This window comes from Cyprinodon tularosa, unplaced genomic scaffold (assembly GCF_016077235.1).
Source record: "Cyprinodon tularosa strain WSP-4 unplaced genomic scaffold, ASM1607723v1 ctg57, whole genome shotgun sequence".
Classification (NCBI taxonomy): Eukaryota; Metazoa; Chordata; class Actinopteri; order Cyprinodontiformes; family Cyprinodontidae; genus Cyprinodon; species Cyprinodon tularosa.
In genome coordinates this window covers 1,074,209-1,096,520 of record NW_024039307.1, presented here as the reverse complement: position 1 = coordinate 1,096,520, position 22,312 = coordinate 1,074,209, and the positions used below count along the sequence as shown (strand labels likewise).

General features: G+C 43.4%; 1 protein-coding gene across 4 annotated transcripts in view; it reads left to right on the top strand.

Annotated features, from left to right (window-relative positions):
- Window positions 1–22,312, top strand: part of samd11 (sterile alpha motif domain containing 11) — a 68,226-nt gene that overhangs the window by 36,819 nt on the left and 9,095 nt on the right. For all 4 annotated transcript variants that reach the window (XM_038305987.1, XM_038305989.1, XM_038305991.1 and 1 more), the window contains exons 5-7: window positions 640–732; window positions 6,664–6,828; window positions 14,386–14,539. In XM_038305987.1, coding sequence (XP_038161915.1) covers window positions 640–732; window positions 6,664–6,828; window positions 14,386–14,539 — 412 coding nt within the window. The remainder of the gene's footprint in view (window positions 1–639; window positions 733–6,663; window positions 6,829–14,385; window positions 14,540–22,312) is intronic.

Here is a 22,312-nt window from a genome sequence, read left to right as displayed (position 1 = left end):
AGGGAGGAGGAGGAAGGGAGTGCTAATAGGAGGAGAGAAGAAGAGCTCCTGATGGGAGCAGGGCTCAGACACATCTAGATGGGAGTAGAGGGAGACTGGAGCAGATGGAGAAGTGAACATTTTTCAGGGGGGAGTAAGTAGAAGGCAGAAAAACTAAAAAATACATGATTTAGCCATAACGTCACCTGACATGAACTTCACAGGAAGAAAAGAGGGATGATGCGCTGCACATTAGTTAGGTCAGACTTTGTTCCAACATCTGGAAAAAAGTGGAGAAGAAGATAGGTGATAAAAGTTCAGTAAGCACTGATGGATAGAGACATTGGAGAAAAAAGAGGGAACCAGAGCCCTTCTTCTAGCCTCAAACAGAGCAACACACGTGTGAATTAGCTGGAGAGATCTGTCATCCTCAGCGATATAGGCTTTCCTCCTCATCACTGACAGAACAGGCACATCTCCAGCTGCCCGTGGCTTGCTTCACCTCCTCCATTTCTCTTTCTCTCCAACCATCACTTTCTTCTTTGCATTTCCACAGCAGCAGACGTGTATGCAGGTACACAACAGAGCAGAGTATCAACATCAAGAGCGCTCTTTTGTCTTCTTTTCCCCCTGACTTCTCTCTCTGTCTTCCATTGACAGACGACCTTCTAGGCAAAAGGAGAAGCTTCTCCCCAAACAGCAGCAGCGAGTGTCCCTCTGATAGCAAGAAGTCCCGCAGCGTCTCTCCAAAAGGTAAGATTTATATGTCATGAAACAAAAGTAAATGTTCCCCAGTGGTGCAGCATAAAAAGTTTACTTAGACTTGTTATTCGTGAAAGGCAATAGGTGGTTATAGGAAAAAGGACAGAATAAAAGTATGATCAAGATTGGGGCGTTTTGTGTTACAGCACTTTAGGGAGGTGCGCAGAGCATGTCTACTGTGTGATGCTCCTTCCTGTTGTAAAGGGCAATATATGAAATGGAAATCAACATGCAGCAGCTACATGATCTAAATATTAATATGCCCCTCTCTGCATCATTGGATATTTACAAATATGAGAAAAAAACACCAGTTTATCATGAAGTCAAACTGAAAAAGATGAATGACAAAGTTATTTCGTTTTTTCATGGGATGCTTTACTGAATGCTGCATCACAAAATTTGTATTTTTTTTTATAGATGAAGTAAAATCTTTGTCCAATTGTTTAGAGAAAGAACTCTGATTAACTGTTAGGTGATTTGTTTTTATACATATTTCATTTACTTTGTTCTAGAACCCTTTAAAGATGGCTGTTATCTGTTATTAGAACAGGAGCAGAGGTGAAGTCACACTGTGTGAGAGATTAGGTGTTGTTAAACTGCAGTTAAACAGGTATTCACTACTTTTCCAAAACTACAATACATTTTAAGAGCTGCCATCTTGAGCCCTTTAGCTCCTTATATTAATAACACAATAAGTGCAGTTAGATAAAATAACTGTAAACAATACTTTAGTCCCTGTCTTCATTGTTCTCTAACTTCTCTTCAAATCTATTATATTCCATGAGACATTTGCCGCATTTACAATACCCTTTTTAAACAGTGCTAAAATCGGTCCAAGCTCAGTAACAGAGATAACTGTTGAGTGTTAATGGGACGCAAACTGAACTGGACCGTGTCAGACAAAACCAAATCGCGCTTACCTTGTGCTATTTCAGCAGTAGGGCTCGGCGCGGTTCAGTTCTGGCTCGTTTCTCAGATAACAAAGCCTGCATGAGCAAACCGCGTCATCTCCTTACAGTCAGCCTCCTTATTAATAATGAGATTTCCGACATTCATAAAAATACTAGCCTCCCCCGTGCCACGCGATTTCCAATGATGACTGCTTAGCAATATGAAGAACCACGTCTGTTGTTTCCTGCATCTGTAAGCCCTGATTAGATTACCGTTTGTCATATCCACTTCAAGAATCAGAATCAGAAATACTTTAATAATCCCAGAGGAAAATTACTTTTGTTACACGCTCCAGTTACAGTTTTTTATATATATATATATATATATATATACATATATATATATAATATCACAATAATAACCAAACTTTCTGAATGTTACGGGCACCGTACCGTAACAGTACCGTAAATCGTCACTAGGAGGTGAGGAACCGTGCTAGCGTGATGTGTAAATGCTCGGCAAGGTTAACTGATACAAGCTTGGTCCGAACTCACAGATCGGTTTTAGAGGGGTAGTGTAAGTAGGGCTTTAAATGCTACAAAGAGCTAAAACAACAGCTTAGCTCCATGAGATTGAGCCTGCAGTCTGCAGAGGTCTACCTCCATAAAAATACAATCTACTTTCTAGAAGCATCTTACATCATTTGTTCTTCTGAGTTTCTTATCATTGATACTGAATACAGCTAATCTTCTTCTTGCAGTGACATTGTCCAGGGCCAAGAGTTGTTAGAGCTAATGAGTCCATTCACTGATTGGAACAAAAGTAAAGATCAGATTTTTTTGCTACTGATCTGCCGATGCTGGCCGGTTCAGCAGATTTCTCAGTAAACATCAACCTTATTTTCCTTTTTAATCCTCTCATTCTCCCCTGTTTCAAATCAATCAATGTTGATTGCACAGATGTAAAAAAAAAAAATAGATCCCTCTGAAATACTGGCTGTTGAATTTTTCATCATTTTGGACTGTCTTTGATTTTTCTGCCTCCCAACACTTCAATACGATACTCTTTTGGAGATAAATACATGTGCAAACTCCCTCTAAACCTTTTTGTAGCTTTTCTTCTAAAGTGGATTTACAGATTCAGTGTTTTACTTTTTTTAATACCACAACTTTCCACGAAAGACAAATGAACAGTTTTGTTTTGCCACATTTTAGTGCCAGTTTAAAATACCACTGCATCTGTGGTCATTACAACCATCTCACCTTGGTTAAGCTACAACCACTGTGTACTGCTGCAGCTCCACCTCTGTGCTATGCTCCCCTCTCCCTTTTTGTAGTGTGAAACCAGCCACCCAGCGTGGGGCCATCACAGCCACAGAGCCCAGTCCCTGTTGACTAGAGGGGGACCTCTGCTGATGCATTATACACCAGAGCAACAGCCGCTCACTGCACATCCTACTAAACATACACTCTACAAACATCAGCTGGAGGACCTTTAGGTTCTGATGGGTCCTTGTTTGGACCTCTGCCCACTGGGTGACCTGTGACTATCTGCAATCCTGCCTGGAGCCTCTTCCTCTGTATATTCCCAGCCATTATAGTCCTACTCAGACACAAGGCAGCTTCTAAAAGATGCATGGGGTTAGTTATTGGCTGAGGGGGAGCCTGTTGGTTTAGTGTTGTGTTTGTGCATTCTGCCTTAGCTTCCTTTTCAAAGAGAAGGGGTAATGGGGGGTTCTATTTAGCATCTCATGGGATATATCAATTGCTTTTTTGCTTTTATATCAACGATCCTTTTATTTTGACTTTGCATATATTCCTCCATTGGTGTATAAGCAGACTTAGTTCCCATAAATGTGCCCCTGCAGCATCTAAGTCTTTAAATAAATGATGTTGATGTTGTGTCTTAACCTTTAGCTCTGTCCACACCCAAAGCCTGACTCGACACCTGCTTATGAGGTAGATTTTCCGGTTTCATCTACTTGCCATGAAGTCTGGCGACAGACGCTATCTTTTAATGACTAACACAGGGGAAGAAATAGACTGGAGGAGAGTCTGAGAGAGAGAGGGAGCAGCGTGTGGATGGAGCCATGCCGCTGTGTAAATGATGTCTGTTTTCCTTTCAGCTGCAAAGTCGGCACCCACCGCTGTGTTTAGAGAGAAGGAAAACTTTAGACAGGCACAGACTAGTTGCACACACACACATGCATGCTAGCACATACACTTTAGGACCTTGGGTGGATTAGCAGGAACTCGACGGCGGAGACAGAGATGCGTGCGTGTTTTGCTTCCTCCCCTCAGCACCTCCACCTCCGCTCCTCAGCGCCACTCCTGCTCGCCTGCCCGGGGCCAGACTCAGGTTTCAATAAGGAGGAGGGTGGTAAAAATAACCCCAGCTTTCCTTCTGCTTCTCCCTCCTCCGCCTCATCTTCTGTCTCCTTCTTCCAACTCCTGAACCACCTTCCCTTGTATCCCCCACCACCTTCGCCTTAGATCATGTTACTATTGACAGAAAGGAGGGAGGAGGGAGGTCAGGGAGTGAGACAGATTAACCATGAAGGCTGACAGCTCTTTGGGTATCAAAGACAAAAATCTTTTACTCTGCACCATTTTGATGCAGTTAAATGCATTTTATCCTCATGGATATTTGTACGTTTCCTTATTCACTGCTAAGAACCAGTATTGCATTGTGGGTATGGAAAATGCAGCGTTTTGTGTCTGAGAAATTAAGAGTTCATGTTGAGGTCAGACTCGGTGTACATCAGTTTATGACTCTGTATATAGCGTCATGTGAGGAGTCTTCTTATCCTTTTGGGTAAGTAATATGTGGAAAATCTTCTGGATAGTGTCTGAAGGAGGCTTCAGACTAAGATAAACCCTAAGAGTGCAACATTTTAAAATCGTAAACATTTTTTGTTGTATTTCTTCCTGCTGTGTGTTTCTTCTTCATCTAGACCTCTGGGCCCTGTAGAATTTTAAACGTTATTAAACTACATGTTTAAAATTCACTCCTGATACATTTCAGTATCAGATTAAAACCCATAGATTCAATTAATAATAGGATTTTTTTTTCAAATGCTGGGGAAAGTCTTAAAGTTGTCTTCAGTTCTGTTTAGAGTAGAGTTAAACCAGGCAAACTCTGTGCGATATTTTCAATCGTTGCACGCAGCTACAGCTCAGACTGTACAACAAAAGGGTTTAAAAGTTTAAAGCTCACGATGCATGTTCTCACACTGTGCGGCCCGACGCTCTTATGGAACCTTACGACTGCCAACGGAATTTCAAACATGTTTGATTTTCTCCCATCCTAACAATTCCCGATTGGGAGGAGGTCGTGAGAGGCTAATCGCCCCTACATGATGCATGATCAGGCTGAAAGTCGGCCTAATCGAAAAATTCTTGCACGATTGGAGAATCGGCCGGAAAAGGGCAATAAATTGTACAGTATATGCCTGGCTTTAGGCAGGATGCCCGTCCCCCACATATTGCTGTGCAATGCAAGTCAGCTGGTTTAATGAAGGCTGCAGCCGTTTTCTGTCTAAAAATATGTTCAGATTCTTAATAAAGCTATTTAGAAAATCTCCAAAGCTGATTCTGTCTAATTTGGGGAATGAGATGTACCAATCCACTTTTGGAAACTATTGATTTCTCTTCCTTTTTCTAGTATGGACTTAAAGGGATAGTTCGGGATTTTTGACATGAATCTGTATGGCATCCCCATCACCAGTGTCATGCAATCATACTGACTTACCCCTGGCAGCATCCTGTGAGCAGAGTTCTCGTCCAGCTTTGGTCAAGCCGAAAGTAGTCCGGCAGGTTTGCTAGACCCAGCGAAATAAAACGTTTCTCTTCCCAAAACATTATGTGTTCAAAAGAGTGATATTTTTGCATCCCAAAAACTTTGTAGTGGAAAAAGTCACACGTCGTTATCACTTGGTCCTATTTTCTCTCTGTTCGTATCAGTGCGCGCGACACCATGACCTGACAGCTAGGGCCTACTAACCTGACAACAGCCAGATGCATGTCTCGCTCCGCCTAGCTCCTAGCTGGGCGGAGCGAGGCATGCATTTGGCTGTTGTTAGGTTAAGGGCCTACCTGTTTGATTCGCGATTGTTTACTACTGGGGAAGATGTCTGACTACGAGAGCGACGAGGAAAACATCGACTTCCACTTAGAGCCAAAGGGATATCTTTATGAACCCGAGTACACTGACGATGAACTTCGACAAATGGAGTTAGATCGGGCAGAAAGAGAGAGGGTGGACAGAGAAGTGATGGAAGCTGAAGCCGGAGCCGCAGGAGCCTCAGCTGGAGCTGCGATATCCAGGGTGGCCGACAAATCATGGTGCACTTGTTTCAAGTGCCAATTAATGCAGACAGAGGTGGATGCTACTGTTGCCACGAGTGGGATTTAGTAATGCCCGAGATACAGAACCTTTCCATTGATGAGGATGTCGGAGTTGCAGCAGCTGCTGTCTGCATCACAAACAACAGCGACTTCCCTGCCCTCCTCAAAGTTGAGCTCGCTGTCAGAATGACGGCGCGCACTGATACGAACAGAGAGAAAATAGGACCAAGTGATAACGATGTGTGACTTTTTCCACTACAATGTTTTTGGGATGCAAAAATATCACTCTTTTGAACACATAATGTTTTGGGAAGAGTTTTATTTCGCTGGGTCTAGCAAACCTGCCGGACTACTTTCGGCTTGACCAAAGCTGGACGAGAACTCTGCTCACAGGATGCTGCCAGGGGTAAGTCAGTGTGATTGCATGACACTGGTGATGGGGATGCCATACAGATTCATGTCAAAAATCCCGAACTATCCCTTTAAACAGAAAATTGATATTAGGAATCATTATGTTGTTTAAAGATTTAAGTCAAACATTAAGTTGCCCTTCTTTTCACTGTGATGGAGGCTTAGATCTCAATAGCCTGCAGGCTGCTAAGCAATAAAAGTACTTTATCCATTGTCTCTATCCATCAGCGTGCATTGAACTTTCTGATGACTCTGAAAACTCTCCTGTTTTCAGAAAACTCGCAGAGTCCCGTGGTGGAGGCAGGCGGCAGCCACGGCCACATGAGCCCCGTGGAGCATTACAGGCGCATGATGTCAGCACTCAGCGAGCAGGGGTCCTTTGAGGAGCAGCAGCAACGCCTCTACCAGCTGGCCAGCAGTATGGGTCTTCCCGGCCACGGTCAGTTTTTTTCTTCTTCTGTGGATTCTGGTTGTCATCACCTCTTCTTTTGCATCTAACACCATAGACACCTCTTTGCAAAGTTTATTTTTTTATTACCTTTTTCCAGAAACAGTGTAACTTTATGTCTTGTTTTCTTTATTTTGTTGAAACTTGAAACTTAATACAGGTCGTGTTACAATGTCTTCTATAAAGTAAGGCTTCTGTCAGCTGTGACCAATCCACCAAGGTGCAGTGCTTCTTTTTAACCTCAGTCTTTGGCGCTGTGTTCAGGGTCCTGTGGTTCGCTTTGCTACTCTGCTGCCAGGATAAAACCCAGGCCTCAGAGATTGCTGACATTTCTATTTGTGGTGCCTGCCCACCCAGCGTCAAAGTGTCACTCTGGGTGATTTCTGACCACCCTGACTCTCTGCTGTTAACAACACTCACAAGCCCTTACATGCACCAGCACCACGACTGATTCAGGGACTCTTATTGGCTGCCAGCCGAGTCCTCTTAAATCTCCCTACAACCAGGAAACCACAGTTGTGTCATTTATTTGTGCCTACAGAAAGAAAATCTGATTGGTTTAAGCACAAGAAGGGTGGCCAATTGAAGAAAATGTAGTTTGCTTTTTTGAATTTCTTCTTCACTATCATTACATGTCAACATTTTCTTTTCCCACAAAAAAAAAAAAAAAAACCCTGCCATCACATTTCAGAAATGTATCACTGTAGCATGGATTCAGTTGCCGCTTTGACCAAATTGTTGTTGATCTACTTTAATTTTTATTTGATTAGGAATGATTTTTAATTGCTGGCTGCTGATCTAGAAGGGAAGGCCTATAAAGGCTTTAATTGCCCTTTTTCTGCGGAAAAGACGGTTTACAGGCGAAATGCGTCACATTATGAGCGTTTTAAGGGCTCGGTCTAATCGCTGGCTTCCTTTCCCAGAAGCTCCAACAGTTTTCATCCAGGCCCTTTGGTTCACTCATCCATTCACTTCTAGATTCCAGAAACGTGGATAGTGCCCTTTATCCGGCTAACATCCAGTGCAGGTTAAAAACCAATCAGTGAAATAAAAAAACATTAATAACCACAGATGTACTGACAGAAAGTAGTGCAAGATTGTGAAGAGAAAAGAAAAAGACTCAGAATGTTTTACACATAAAAAATCAACGGTGTAACAAGTAATTGCACTGAGTTTTTACATTGATACCATCAAATAAAATCTGGTTAAATCAGTTAAAAAGTAATTTAAATAGTAAATGGAGCCCACCTGTGTGTGGTTTAATCTCTTCTGTAAGGATGAAGAAGAAATGAGATGTGATCAGATTTTTCTTTTTAAAACAAAATTCAGTCGGTTCCATTTAGACTTTACAGTCATGCACCATCTGTGTCTCTATAAAATACACAGAGATTTGTGTTTTTTTAGTGTGAAAAAATGCTCAGTGACACAAAGTCTAGGCGCTCACTTCCTGGAGGAGCCCTGGGCGGCACATTGGGCAACTTCCTCCAGATAACCAGTTTATTAGTTTATTTACAAGATGCGTTATTAGACTTCCCCTTCCTTAATGAGCAGGTGGAGCTGGATAAGAAACGGACACCGGTAGACCCAGATGATGGCACAGTGGGAGATGGATGAGTTGTCTCTCAAGAGGCTGACATGAATCTCCCCAGCGAGACCTTCTTGACATTGACCTGGTCTCAAATAAGCTCCTCCATGACCCCCTTCCTCTTTACTCCCCCTGGGCCCCTCATGTCTCCTATACATCTCCCTCTCATGCTTGCTCCGGCACCCCTTCCCCTCCTCCTCTTTTTCCTTACCGCCAACTCTCCCTTTAGCCTTGGTCCCCGCAGAGCATCCTTTCATGTGTTTGAAGTGTAGGGCACAGAAAATGAAAGTGTGTGTGCACGTGAAAGAGGTGGGGGTGAAGAGGATGTGTGTGTGTGTAGGTGCAAGGTGTTGTTTGAGAAGCTCCCTTTGGACCTGATGGGCAAAGGAAGAGAAGGAGGGTAGCTGGGTTGTAGAAATGGCCAGGAGGGCTTTCCCTCCCTCTTCACATGATGAAAGAAGGATGAGGGAGAGGGAAAGTAAAATGAGAGGTGGGGGGAGAGATCCAGATGAAAGTGAGAGGAGGAGTAGGATGTTTTGTCTCCTGCAGTTTGGCCCGACTCAAAATGTGGAGAATCTCTAGCATTATCCTAAAAACAAGAATAGAAAACCCAGGCATTTGATTGGTCAAAGGACAAAGACGTTTAGTGCTACAGATTTAGCACGTATTTACAGCTGCTCGGGCTTATACCACTGGCAGAATGTCCTCCTCGTGGAAAGATTCTTAATTTTCTGGTGCATGCAGAGTTTTTGGCGGATGAATGTTAGCTTTTTGAGAACCTGCCAATCCATGAAATTCATCACCAGTCCAGCCAAGCTGTATCAGCCAGCCGTTCGCCTTCATTCTCGTGCTGGGGAAAACCAGCTTAACTAAGGGGATTAAGCTCAACTTCAGGGCTGATTGTGGTGAGAAAAATGGGATGGCACGGAAACCGGGTTTGTTTTCCAAAATAACTTACAGCTAGGAAAGAGGCCTTTGAGTGTTTGTGTTTTTAATAAGGACTTTAATACGTAATAAGAGGGACACTAGTCCTGTGCTCCAACAGCTGCACCTCTGGATGAGAGCATTAGTTGAAAAATTAAGGATCTGAACGCCTACGCTTTGGACCCAAACACACACAGACTCACACAGGGGCAGAGCCCTGGATGACCCTGCTACTCTCTGTTCACATAAAAGAGAAATAAAGGGAGAGAGGGAGGGAGCAAAATATGAACCCAGTGCTTCACTGAGGTTGAACAAGGATACACAGGATAAATATAGATGGTTATAACAGGAGAAATTAAAGGAACAGAAAGAGAGTTACCAGTTTTCACTGGTTGCTTTGATGGAAATTATCATTTTTATTTGTTTTCCTGTTGAATATAAATCCTGTGTGACCCCCCTACTGCCATCAACTAACTCACATATACCCTGCTATGTAGCCTATTAGACACATAACGTCACCATATTGTTTTCATTATGGCGGATCAGAACAGACCTGGGCACGGAGTCTGTAAGCTGTGCAGTGCCTTAAGTGTTTCTCAAAGTTTTAAGAAACATTTTGAGAGAGCTTTTTTGAGAAAGTTGATTTCTGACCCTAATAAGCAAAAATACTGAAATAAAGATGGATAAATTCAGTCAAGACCTAACTTTTAGTTATAATTTAGCACCGAAATTATCTCTAAATCAAATTCCCACCCCTTTGATTTGTCTTTTCTATAAGCATGAACAGTTAATGATAAAGATAAGTTTTTTTTTTTTTTTTATTGTACCAAATAAATGCCAGCATAATGTAGAGTTTCTACAGCAAGAAAAAAAATTGTAACAAAGTCCTACAATCATCCTTCAGAGGATCAATTTTTAGCAGATATCTCTATGCTGTTGCAGTTTTGTCAAAGTGTTATTTTAGGTATTTAAAATTGCTCACATAAACCAGTTCTTCTGTGTTTTTAGATGCAGAGAATCAAATTATGATACAGAAATCTGTAGAAACCCCTTCTTGTAATACACTGTGTGCAGAATTATTTGGCAAATGAGTATTTTAACCACATCATCCTTTTCATACATGTTGTCCTACTCCAAGCTTTATAGGCTTGAAAGCCAACTACCAATTAAGTAAATCAGGTGGTGTGCATCTCTGTAATGAGAAGGGGTGTGGCCTAATGACATCAACACCCTATATAAGGTGTGCTTAATTATTAGAAAACTTCCTTTCCTTTGGCACAACAGGTCAGAAAAGAGATTTGAAAGACTCTGAAAAGTAGAAAATTGTCAGATGTCTTTCAGAAGGGTGCAGCAGTTTGGAAATTGTCAAGCTTTTTAAGCGGGATCATCGCACATTTAAGCGGTTCATAGCAAGTAGCCAACAGGGGAGCAAGAAGCATGTTGAAAAAAAAAGACGCAAAAGAACTCCTGATGAATTGAGAAGGATCAAGCGTGATTAGTCACCAGTTGTGCCATATTTCAGAGCTGCAACATGTCTGGAGTGCAGAGAGGCACAAGGTGTTCAATACTCAGGGACCTGGCCAAGGTAAGGAAAGCTGAAAAGAGGCCACCTTTGAACAAGACAAAACGTCAAGATTGGGCCAAGAAATATCTGAAAGCTGATTTCTCCCAGGTGTTTTGGTCTGATGAAATGAGAGTGAGTCTTGATGGGCCAGATGGATGGGCACCAGGCTGGATCAGTAAAGGGCAGCAAGTTCCTTATCGACTCAGACGCCAGCAAGGTGGAGGTGGGGTACTGGTATGGGCTGGTATCATAAAAGATGAGCTTGTGGGACCTTTTCAGGTTGATGATGAAGTCAAGATCAACTCCCAGACCTACTGCCAGTTTCTGGAAGACACCTTCTTCAAACAGTGGTACAAGAAGAAGTCGCCATAATTCAGGGAAAACATGATATTCATGCAGGACAATGCTCCATCACACGCATCAAAATACACCACAGCATGGCTGGCCAGAAAAAGTCTAAAAGGAGAAAAAATAACGACATGGCCCCCTTGTTCGCCTGATCTGAACCCCATAGAGAACCCGTGGTCCTTCATGAAATGTGGGATCTACAGGGAGGGAAAACGGTACACCTCTGTAAACAGCATCTGGGAGGCTGTGGTGGCTGCTGCACGCAATGTGGATCACAAACAGATCAAGACACTGACAGAATCTATGGATGGAAGGCTTTTGAGCGTCATGGTGAAGAAAGGTGGCTGTATTGGTCACTGATTTTTTTATTTATTTGTTTGTTTTTTGAATGTCGGAAATATTTATTTCTCAATTTTGAGTTGTTATATTGGTTTACCTGGTGAAAATAAACAAGTGAGATGGGTATATATTTGTTGTTTATTACGTTGCCTAATAATTCTGCACGTTAATATTTACCTGCACACACACAGTCTTTTGGGTTGATTAAGAACACAAATATGGCCCAATAATAAAAATAATCCTCAAAAATACAACTTGCCTAATAATTCTGCACACAGTGTGTATACTTATTATACTTTATTATTATATTATTATGTGATGTTCAATTTAATTAAAAAGGTGGGAAAACAGAAAAATCAGTCAAACAAGTTTTTTACTGTTTGCGTTCTACTGTTAGTGGAAAATAAAATATATACATTTTCTACTTAACGCATCTTTCCAAACTATCTGTGGGTTTAGGATCTAGAGCTGCAGAAGTTAGAGCAGTAGATAGGATGTGGTAGGGATGCATTTAGGTGTGCAGCTTTGATTTTAAATCAGTTGCTTAGAAGACATTGTAGAGGTCCCATAATAAAAATTGCTAAAGCATGCCTTTAACAGAGCCAGCCATGCAAAATAATTGTGACCACAGAGAACTCAGAGGTCACCTGTTCCTCCCTGTCACAAGTGCACTGCAGCCCGACTCTGTGTTTTGTGTGTGTGTGCATGCTCTGGGGCTTCACTCTCCTCTCATCCTTCTCTTATCTTTCTCAGCCTACCTCTACCCCCCACCCTCCACCACCACACACACACACACACAAACCCACACACTCTTGTCTGCCGCCAGCCGAGTCCCCTGTGGCCCAGCGCGGCAAACAGATCGATACACCGGAGCTAGGCCGCATTAATATCTGTCGCTTCACCCCCCCCCACCACCACCACCCCGGCGCCCACTCAGCTGCTTCAGTACACACACGCACACACAAAGCACACAGTTGGGCACGCACTAGCAGGCACCTAAATCACGCAGACACACAAAAACACACATCACACCCGTACTGGCGGCGGAAATGGCCCCTAGCTCCCGAGGGATCCGTCTAATTAAAAAAAGGGTGGTGGAGGGTCGGAGGGGTGTGTATGTGTGTGTGTGTGGGAGGGGGGAAGTGGATAGATTGAGGCAGGGAGCGAGAGGGAGGAGAGAAAGAGCCGGATGGATTTTTCTCTCATTAGAAGCCATGTCTCCTGGTGTGGCCTGGCCTGGCTGATAATGATGAGTCCTCTTCTCCAGCAAGGGAGAAAGGGAGGCCGAGGGAACGGAGAGGTGGAATGAGGCGAGCATTTGAGGGCAGGAGGTGGAGGGAGGGCAGGGGTGGGGGGTGGTGATGATGGCAGCAGGGGTGGGGAGGAATAAAAACATTGTGTGCTTGTTGTGTTGGTCAGGTGTTAGAAAATATCTGATTTTTGTGACCGAATTCTGTATTTGTAAAGCAAAACAAGTCTTTAGGTAATCTGGTTCTACTTTAAGCCGGGAATACACTGTACGATTTATTGCCCTTTTTGGACTGATTCTCCAGTCGTGCAAGAATTTTTTAACTTTCAGCCTGATTGTGCATCGTACGTCGTATAGTGTACAGGGGTAACAAGGGGTGATTAGCCTCTCACAAACACCTCCCCATCAGGAATCGTAAGGTCGGCAGAAAATCAAACATTTTTGAAATTATGTCGGCCGTCGTAAGTGTGCATCAGGGCGTTGGGACGAAGTGTGAGAACATGCATCGTGACCTGCATCCAATGATTTAAAATATCGCACAGTGTATGCCAGCTTTAGCTACATTAACACTGCAAGCAAGTGTGACCTAAATTAAAAATTTTTTGCCCATATGAGACAAATTTTCCAGTTTTTCACAGCATTCTAAATATACATTTTTAGACTGTCATTAGCCAGGCTAGCCAGTTAACTGTCTTTACATAGCTAAACTGGGGTAATCTGTTACCTAGACAATAGGTTCCCACCATGTCTGATCCGCAATCGTTCATGACTAAGTTTTCAGCTTAGAATCATCTAACATAAACGTTGCTGTACTTGGTCCATCCTTCCTGTTGTCTGATTAAAAGCTTACTCTCTTTTAACCTCTGTAGCTTAAATGAAACTTGGACAGGTCTCAGCATGTTTTAGTTTTCATTCACCATGGTGCATTACATCTCATTTCTCAAAAACGCTGCTGTTAGTAATAAAGGTTAACTTACACTTCTTTACTTAGTAAGAACTTTAACATTAAAAAGTGCCCCAGAGTGTGTTTACTAATCCAAATATTATGGTATCTTTTTTAGTTAAGCTAAGTTAGTTTAACTGGCCAGTTTCAGTCACCGGACGATTTCTGTGCATCTCTACAGAAAAATCCTGAAACTGTCTTTATCTTTAAGAGAGCCTTCTTTGACATTGTATTTTGCAGATTAGCAGTTTATGCATTCATTTATCTGAGAATGTTGCTCTGTTTATGTGAAATAGAAAAAGCACCTCATAATATGCATACTTTGTTTTTATGCACTGACTTAAATATTTATGATGAACTGTAGTTTTTATTGTTAATTTCATTACATCTTATGTGTTCATGGCCCTACAGTCTCTTGCAAAATCAATAAAGCAAAGAATCTTACAGTGAGTAATTGAGGAGTTAGTTATTGTTTTTATTCCACGTTAAAGACAGTGTTGCAGCATGAACGTGCAAAGGCTAAAACTATAAATCCATCTGGATTTTTATCATTTTGACAGTATTTACTGATCTCTGTGCTTCTCCGGTTTCTGCAGACATACTGCGGGCTCGTCAGGAGGCGCTGGCTGCAGCAGTCAGGAATCCCGCAGCCTTAGAGGCCCACCTGCCCACAGCAGGCAGCTCTTCATCATCCAGCCAGAGACGCAAGCAAGGTCTGCCACAGCACCGGGATGCGCATTACACCGACAGGTAAAAACCTGCCAGATGAGCCTTTTCCTTCTTCACAGTGCCATATATCTATGGCATAAAAGAGTAAATATCTAACCATAGCCTCCTTTACTGATGGCCAGCGAGGAGGAGCTTAAAGCGTTCATAACCTGTCGGTTTTCATCAATTTTTGCCATTTTCTTTTTACTCCGTCTTGTTTTTCCAGAAACATCTGCTCTCATGTTGGGCTTTCTCATTCTGCCCAGTTTCCACATACATGTCTAAACTAAGGCTCCAGTAACATCTTGGCTATACCGCTGTGGAGTTGTACGCCTGCCCCCCTCACCCCCCCACAGCGTTGGCCCCTGCGCCTCCCAAACAAAGCCAGGGGCAGCGGGAGTGGGCGGGTAATTGCTTGTCGATTATTTATGTGGCGCGGGAGAGGCGGGGGATCGATAATGGGCCGGCGGTGCGGCAGCAGGGGGTGTGTGTATCTTTGTGTGTGCTTGTGTGTGTGTGAGAGGCAGAGGGAAAGATTGGTGAGGGGTAGGAGGGGGAAATGAGCAGGAAGCAGATCGGCCAGGCGCTGTGTGGTGCAGCTCTGGGAGACCGTGGGGGTGTATGTATTTTTGTGTGTTAGACTGAGGAAGGGGGGAGCTTAGTGTTTTCCGCGTGTTTGTTTGTTCCATTTTTCGAGCCAGCGCTCTCCATGCGTGATCATCTGTGCGTACTAAATCTGGGTTTGTTTGTGTGAATATGTCTCCTAATTTGTGTGTGAGGGTGAGAGGCCAGTGGCGCAGTGTGAATGTAGTCGGCGAGCCGCGCCTGTTCTCTGACAGAACACTGAGTAATTAGCCACACAGGACTGGGGAGAGTTAACCAGACCTCACCGTCCATCCATCCATTACTGTCCAAATCCATCCTCACATCTTCCTTTGAGCTCTCTTTAACCCCATCTCTCTGAATACGTGCCTTGGAGTAAATTAAAAAAAAGATTGATGAATGGGGGGACATGTTGGAGAACATTTCAGCTGGGTGCTCTCCCTGTACGTAATCATCTGCTCATGACCAGGACAAGGCTTGACTGGCATGTTATGGCTCTTCATATTTTTTTGGCCTAGTATCACCAAGGTTACACACTTGAGATTTTAAACTTCTTTTGACTGGGAGCTAGAATTTTAACATCTAAATTAGCCAGACATTTTTGATATGAACTTATTATGGTCAGTTTTTTTTTTTCTTTAATCAAGAAAAATAATACCTTCTTTATAACAAACCTCCCTGAAAACATTCTACTAATTACATTGCAAAAGGCATTTAAATGCCAAAAAATACTCTTTAATGGTATTAGCTTCTTTTCAGTAAGACTGCAGCTGCTTGATTCCTTTGATAAAGCTGAATTAGCAGGTATTTCTCTATATCTTATGAATCTCCTCCTCTAAAGAAATCATTAGCAGATTGCATTTTGGTTTTGGTCCTTTTCTACCAACTGTGTGTAAATTCATACTTATGGAACTTGCTGATTGGTCCTTTGTTTCCTCTCAATTGTGACATAAGGAAATAAGGATCATTTCTAAGACTTAAGATAATATACAGTTATACATACGTATATGTGAATATACAGCATTTCTGTAATTGACTTTATTATTCATGACAGTGCATAACAGCAAATAAAAGAGGTTAGTATGAGTGTGTGTTAAAGGTATAGTGGAGGATGTTCTTTTTCCAGGTGGATCATCAAAATTAGTGGTTGTCCTAATTGTCAATCATTCTGGTGATATGTTTATGTAAGGCCGTCCTACGTACTCGTCCCCATTTTCACTTACTTGTGGGGAGTCTGACAATGGAAAAATTGCAAATCTTCTTTTGGAAAGTAAGCTTGGATGCAAACACCAACTTTTAAAGTGAGCATGAATGAGGAGAAATGGGCTCGTGTACGCTTTCCCAGGTACTTACTAGGCATTCTCTCTCAGGAGCAGGTACAGGGGTTGTGCATGTTTTTTTTTTTTAAGTGGAGAGGACGGGTGTTTTGAAAAATCAGTGAAAATCCTCCACTATACCATTAAGGTATAAAATTAAAGAAAGGTACAAAAAAACTAACACTCAGATATTCACATATTGACTCAATTATAAACTTTACCATTTACTTTAACTATATCATATTGAAAAATGATGATCGAGAGCAAGAGAAATGGATGATCTGCTTGAATGGATCCAGCTTTGGTTTGCTTTTCTGTGATTCAGACTTTGTAGTGCAACACCTAGTGGGTGACTAAGGTTGAATCCTAAATATACCAAGAACTTTTAGCCTCCCTGTGCTTCAATTTTGACTTTTACTAACATTGTTATGTTGGGCTTTTGGTTTATCAATCTGGTTTAGTTATTTACTCCATAGTACAGGCTAAACAGCCAGGTTTGGATCTTTTTACTATCTGATGAACCATTTTAAAGGATAACTCTGTGAGCCTTGCTGCAATTCATGGCTGCTGCAAGTCTTTGGATGATGTTTGCATTATCAACCTGAGGGCTGATTTATAGATAGGGACCCTGTGTTTCCATCAGAGCCAATTTAGATTTTTAAGAAATGATATAATCCTTCAGATTATGAATTCACATTCGTACTTTTAGAGATCAGCATTGAAAAGTGTGCATTAAATTAATATAGGTAAGTCTATTAATGGCATTAATAGTAAACAGAAAGTAAGTTCTCCAATATATATTTTTGTTCTGATACTTAGAGGTACTGCTTAACTTAAAAAAATCCTCTAGTTTCCACAGGAGACTAATGCAATTTGGCATCAGTATATCAGAGTTCAGTCTTTATTAAATAATGGATAAATCTCACTGACTATGTTGACCAGGCTCCTCTGTTGGTTAATCACTCCCAAGGATGGTACTTGGAGTCTCGCTTTTTCATCCTCTTGAAGAAAATCCAAATGGCATAGCATAGCATATTCTCTGAGCGGCAGTGTGCATTCATTGTAGTCAAAGTTTAGCGAACCCGCCCTCATGTTTTAACATGACAATGACCCTCTGTGAGGTCTATAAAGAAATGTTCTCCCCAAATGCATCCCTGAAGCCCTGCTCCAGAATGTAAAGAAAGGCTTCTTCAGCCTGATTAATATTAGCGCCAATGTATTGGATACCAGTAGAATGCTAGTTTAAAGGCTTTGCACAACAGGGTAGTTTGAGAGTGCCAGACTGTAGCATCTATCCAGAGTTAAACGTTAAGAAAGAATTACAAATATGTATGATTAACAAGCTAAAGTAAAACCAACAGAATGAAAGCAAGTGAGCGAAAGATAGAGGCTTCTCTAACTCTCTCCGTGGCTCACCTTTCCATCGACTCCTCATCATTGATTATCTGGGGCCCATTAGGGCCCATTGTTAAAAACAAATCATTAGGACTGCTCGATAGGCTTAGAGCCTGGCGCTCCATTTGTCTGGCCCTAAATGGCACTAGGCTCACTGAACATGTGCAAAGCAAATAAGGGATGGATGAAGAAAAGTAAAGAGAAAGAGGAAGTAGAGAACACAGGAGGTAAGAACAGGGGTGAAGCAAAAGGAGACGGCGAGGTGACGGAGGAAGATGAACCGAAATAGAGAGTAAGGAAATCGAGAGAGTGTGAGATAAGGGGAGGAAAGGGGTGGAGGGAAGATGCAGAGAGAGACGGAGATAGCAGGAGGGAGAGAGAGCAAGCGTGGAGGGAGCCTCATCCATTTTAATGAGCTTCCTGTGTAAATGTGTTCCTGCGGAGAGGGAGCCGAAGGCGGCCGCGCGGCGCTCCTAATCCCCCCACGCTTCAGTCATTAAGGGCAGCCCTTCACACATACACACACACACACACACACACTTAAAAACACTGGGCCTGCGCTGTTGCAGGACGGGGCCGCTGTCGCCATTCTGACAGGTCGCCACACACCAGTGAGTTCCCCATGAGCCTGTGGCCTGTCTGCAGGGAGAGACGCACAAAATCCACTGATAGAGTTCAGCTTGATGATGAGTCCACCTTGCATTCTCGGTTTGCATCCGTGCTTCTTTTCAACCTTTTGCAAAAAAAAAAAACCTAGCAACCCCCCCCCCCCAAAAAAGGCTAAATGTTTTTCCCTTATCTTTTTATAGCATGTCAGTGGTTTGCCAACAAAATGCACAGAGTGCTAAAAGAAAACCACAGACTCAGATAAATAAGTGCACAGAAACATGTGTGCATCATGCACCCAATACACACCAACCCGCCTAATGTCTGCCACTCCTTCCGCAAAATTGCCTCCTATAAAAGGAGGAAGAGAGGGATAGATGAAGGAGAGGAGGGGAGTGTCAGACGCTCTCTTTCTCTCTGCTCTTTCTTTTTCCTCCCCGTGATTAGGCCTAATTATGGTGGCGCAGACGCCTGGCAGCCCCAGTCATGCAGCTTTAATTGACCGTTATTCATCTGCGGGCAAACGCTAGGCAAGGCAGCGCAAGGAGAGGGAATATCAGAAAGAAGGGGGGGTTGTGATGAGAGTCTGGCATGCGGGAGCCTCGGTGGGGGTGGATGGGAGTTTTGCGGACGCTGTGGCGTAGCCTAGTGGAAGTACGCGTCGCAGGGCTAATTGCTGGCCCTGAGGGATTAGGCCAGGTGATTACACACTGGGCGGTGTAATTACATAAGCGGCGGCTAACGGGGTCTTGGCTAGCGGCTCCGGGGTCATGCGCCATAGCCCTCACCCAAGATTAATTGGAGCTGCCACTGGAGTGCGGGGTAGCCACGGAGAGGACGGTTATACGATTAGTATTAGCATTTCAGCGGCAATCAATGAATACAGAGGCATATACACACACAGCTAAGCTTCCCCCCTCAGTCTCATCTGCCTGCTCCTATTCAGCATGTGTCCTCACACTCCTTGCTGTTCCTGCCGTTTAGAGAGGAGAGAGAGACTAGCGGGCGCTGGCTAATTTGAACACAGTCTCAAAACAATATCTGAGGTTTCAAGCGTGCCAGTGTTGGTTTTGACTTTGTTTTGCTCAGCTTGTTTCCCATGTTTGCTTTTGTTGAGCGGCTGTCAGACAGCTGAGCGCCAAGTGGTCAGATGGTAGCAGAAGCTGCTCCTAATCCCCACGCTTCAGTCATTAAGGCACCCTTCAACATCATAGCATAACAAACACACACACTTAAAAACACTGGCTGCGTTGCAGACGGGCCGCATGTCGCCATTTCTGACAGTTCAGCAACACATGAAGTTTCCCCATGACTGTGGCTTCTGCAGTGAGCTGCACAAAATCCACTGATAGGTTCGCGGCGTAGATACGAGCTCCACTTCCCGACATCTCCCTCTGGGTTTGAAACCGTGCATTCTTTCAACCTTTGCAAAGAAAAAATAGCTACCCCCCCCAAAAAAGGCTAATGTTCCTGTATCTCTTATAGCATGTTCTTGGTTGCAACAAAATGCACAGGTGCTAAGAAAACACGACTCGAAATAAGTGACAGATAACATGTGTGCATCTGACAATAACACCAACGCTAAGTCCCACTCGCTCGCAAAATTGCCTCTATAAGAGGTAGAAGGAGATGAAGGAGGGAGTCGTATGCAGACGCTCCTTCCTGATGCTACTATCTTTTCCTCCCGTGATTAGGCCTAATATGGTGTGCGCACCTGAAGGTTCTTGCAGCCCCTCATGCAGCTTAATGACGTTATTCATCTGCGGGTAACGCTAGGCAGGCAGGCAGGAGAGTGAACTATAAGAGGGGTTGGATGAGAGTCTGGCATGCGGAGCCTCGGTGGGTGGACTTTGGATTTTGCGGACGCTTGGCTAGCTAGTGAAGTACGTCGCAGGCTAATTGCATGGCCAGGATTAGGCCCAGTGATTACACAGGCAGTGTGAACTTACATAGCTGCGGCTAACGGGTCTCCTAGCGGCTCCGGTTCTGCGCTCATAGCCTCACCAAGATAATGGACCTGCCACTGGGAGGGAGGGTATGCCACTGAGAAGGACGTATATCATTTTTCAGTTTCAGCGGAATCATGAATACGTAGGCATATGACACACGCTAAGCTTCCTCATTCATCTGCACTGCTCCTATCAGCATGTGTCCTCACACTCCAGAGAATAGTAAGGAAGAAAAGTGGTTATGTACAGAGCTGGAAACTGAGACAAATGACTGGAATAGAGATGGCTGTAAACAGTATTATCATCCAGCCAATGCTCAAGTCTTCACATACCTGACATCTGCATTAGGTCAAGATGCATGTTGCACATTCCTGTGGCAGCCTCCTACCCTGGATTGCCAGCCATAGCCATTCCTTTGAATTTTCATTTATAGCTTTAAAACCACAAGCTTAAACCAATAGACCGGCACAAAAATCTTGATTTTGAAGTTTAAGAAACATTATAGATTTTCTACTCCTCGTCTTGCACTTTATCCAGGACTGGGTCGCGGGGTAGCAGTCTCAGCGGAGACTCCCAGACTCTCCTCTCCCGAGACACCTCCTCCAGCTCTGCTGGGGGAAACCTAAGGAATTCCCAGGCCAGCTGAGAGACATAGTTCCTCCATCATGTCCTGGGTAGTCCCCTGGGCCTTCTTCTGGTGGGACGTGCATGGAACACCTCCCGAGAGAGACGTTCAGTGGCATCTGAAAAACAAAAAGCCAACTCAGCCCAACTCCTCTTGATGTGAAGAAGCAGCTCTACCTGAGCCCCTCCTGGATGACTAAACTACTACCCCTATCTCTAAGGGAGTGCCTAGCCACACTGTAGAGAAAGCTCATTTCAGCCACTTCATCCTGTTCTTTCGGTTATGTTCCAGATTTCATGACTATAGGTGAGACCACCTGGCACATGTAGAGCTTTGCATATTTGCTTGGCTTTCTCTTTACCACAACAGACCGATGTAGCGTCCACATTATAGCAGCAGTTGAACCAATCTGTCTATCGATCTCCACCTCCATTTTCTCTTAATCCCAAGATACTCGTACTCCTCCACTTGAGGCAGGAACTATTCTTCAACTTGAAAAGGACAATGCACCTTTTTCCAGTTGAGAACCATGGCTGTGGCCTTTGAGAAGCTGAATCTCATTCCTGTCACTTCACACTTGGCTGCCAACCACCTTAATGCATGCTGTAGGTCTTGACAGAAGGGAGCCTGCAAAAACTCGTCTGCCAAAAGCCGGGACAAATTTGTCTGGTCCCAAAAACAAAACCTCCTCCGGCACAAGGGAGCCTGACTGGTGACAGAGGGCAGCCCTGCTGGAGTCCACCGAGTCCAAATTAATACTAGGGACCAAAATTATACTCCCGTACCTCTGGAGTTCCCACACATGGCACCACAAGGGATGTTAGATGACTTCTCAAGGTCCACAAAACACATTTGTACTGGTTGGGAAAACTCCTAAGCACCATGCAGAGGGTGTGGAGCTGGTCTGGTGTTCCACGGCTCTGATGAAAACCACATTGCTCCTCCTGAAGCCATTTTTCAAAATCATCCAGACTCTCTTCTCCAGCACCCTGGCAAACGTCTTTCTGGGGAGACTTATTTAGTTTTATACATAAAAAGAAAAAAGTCAATTCTTTGTAGAAGCATCTTTCTCTGTAGTTTCAGCTCCCGCGTCATTCTTGTCCAGTCTTTTTTTTTTCTACTGAAGTTCCACAAGCTTAGAGGATCAGTTTTCAAATTTGCCTCAGATTCTAAATTGAATTTAGAGTTAAACTTGAACTGGTCTTGTCTGGTCTAACCCATTATATTGTAGATCTGGCTTTAGGGTGTGTTTAGTTTTAAGCACTTTGCAGCTTCTGAACGGATTGTACCATTGCTCCATCACATTTCTTTTTCTGATCCT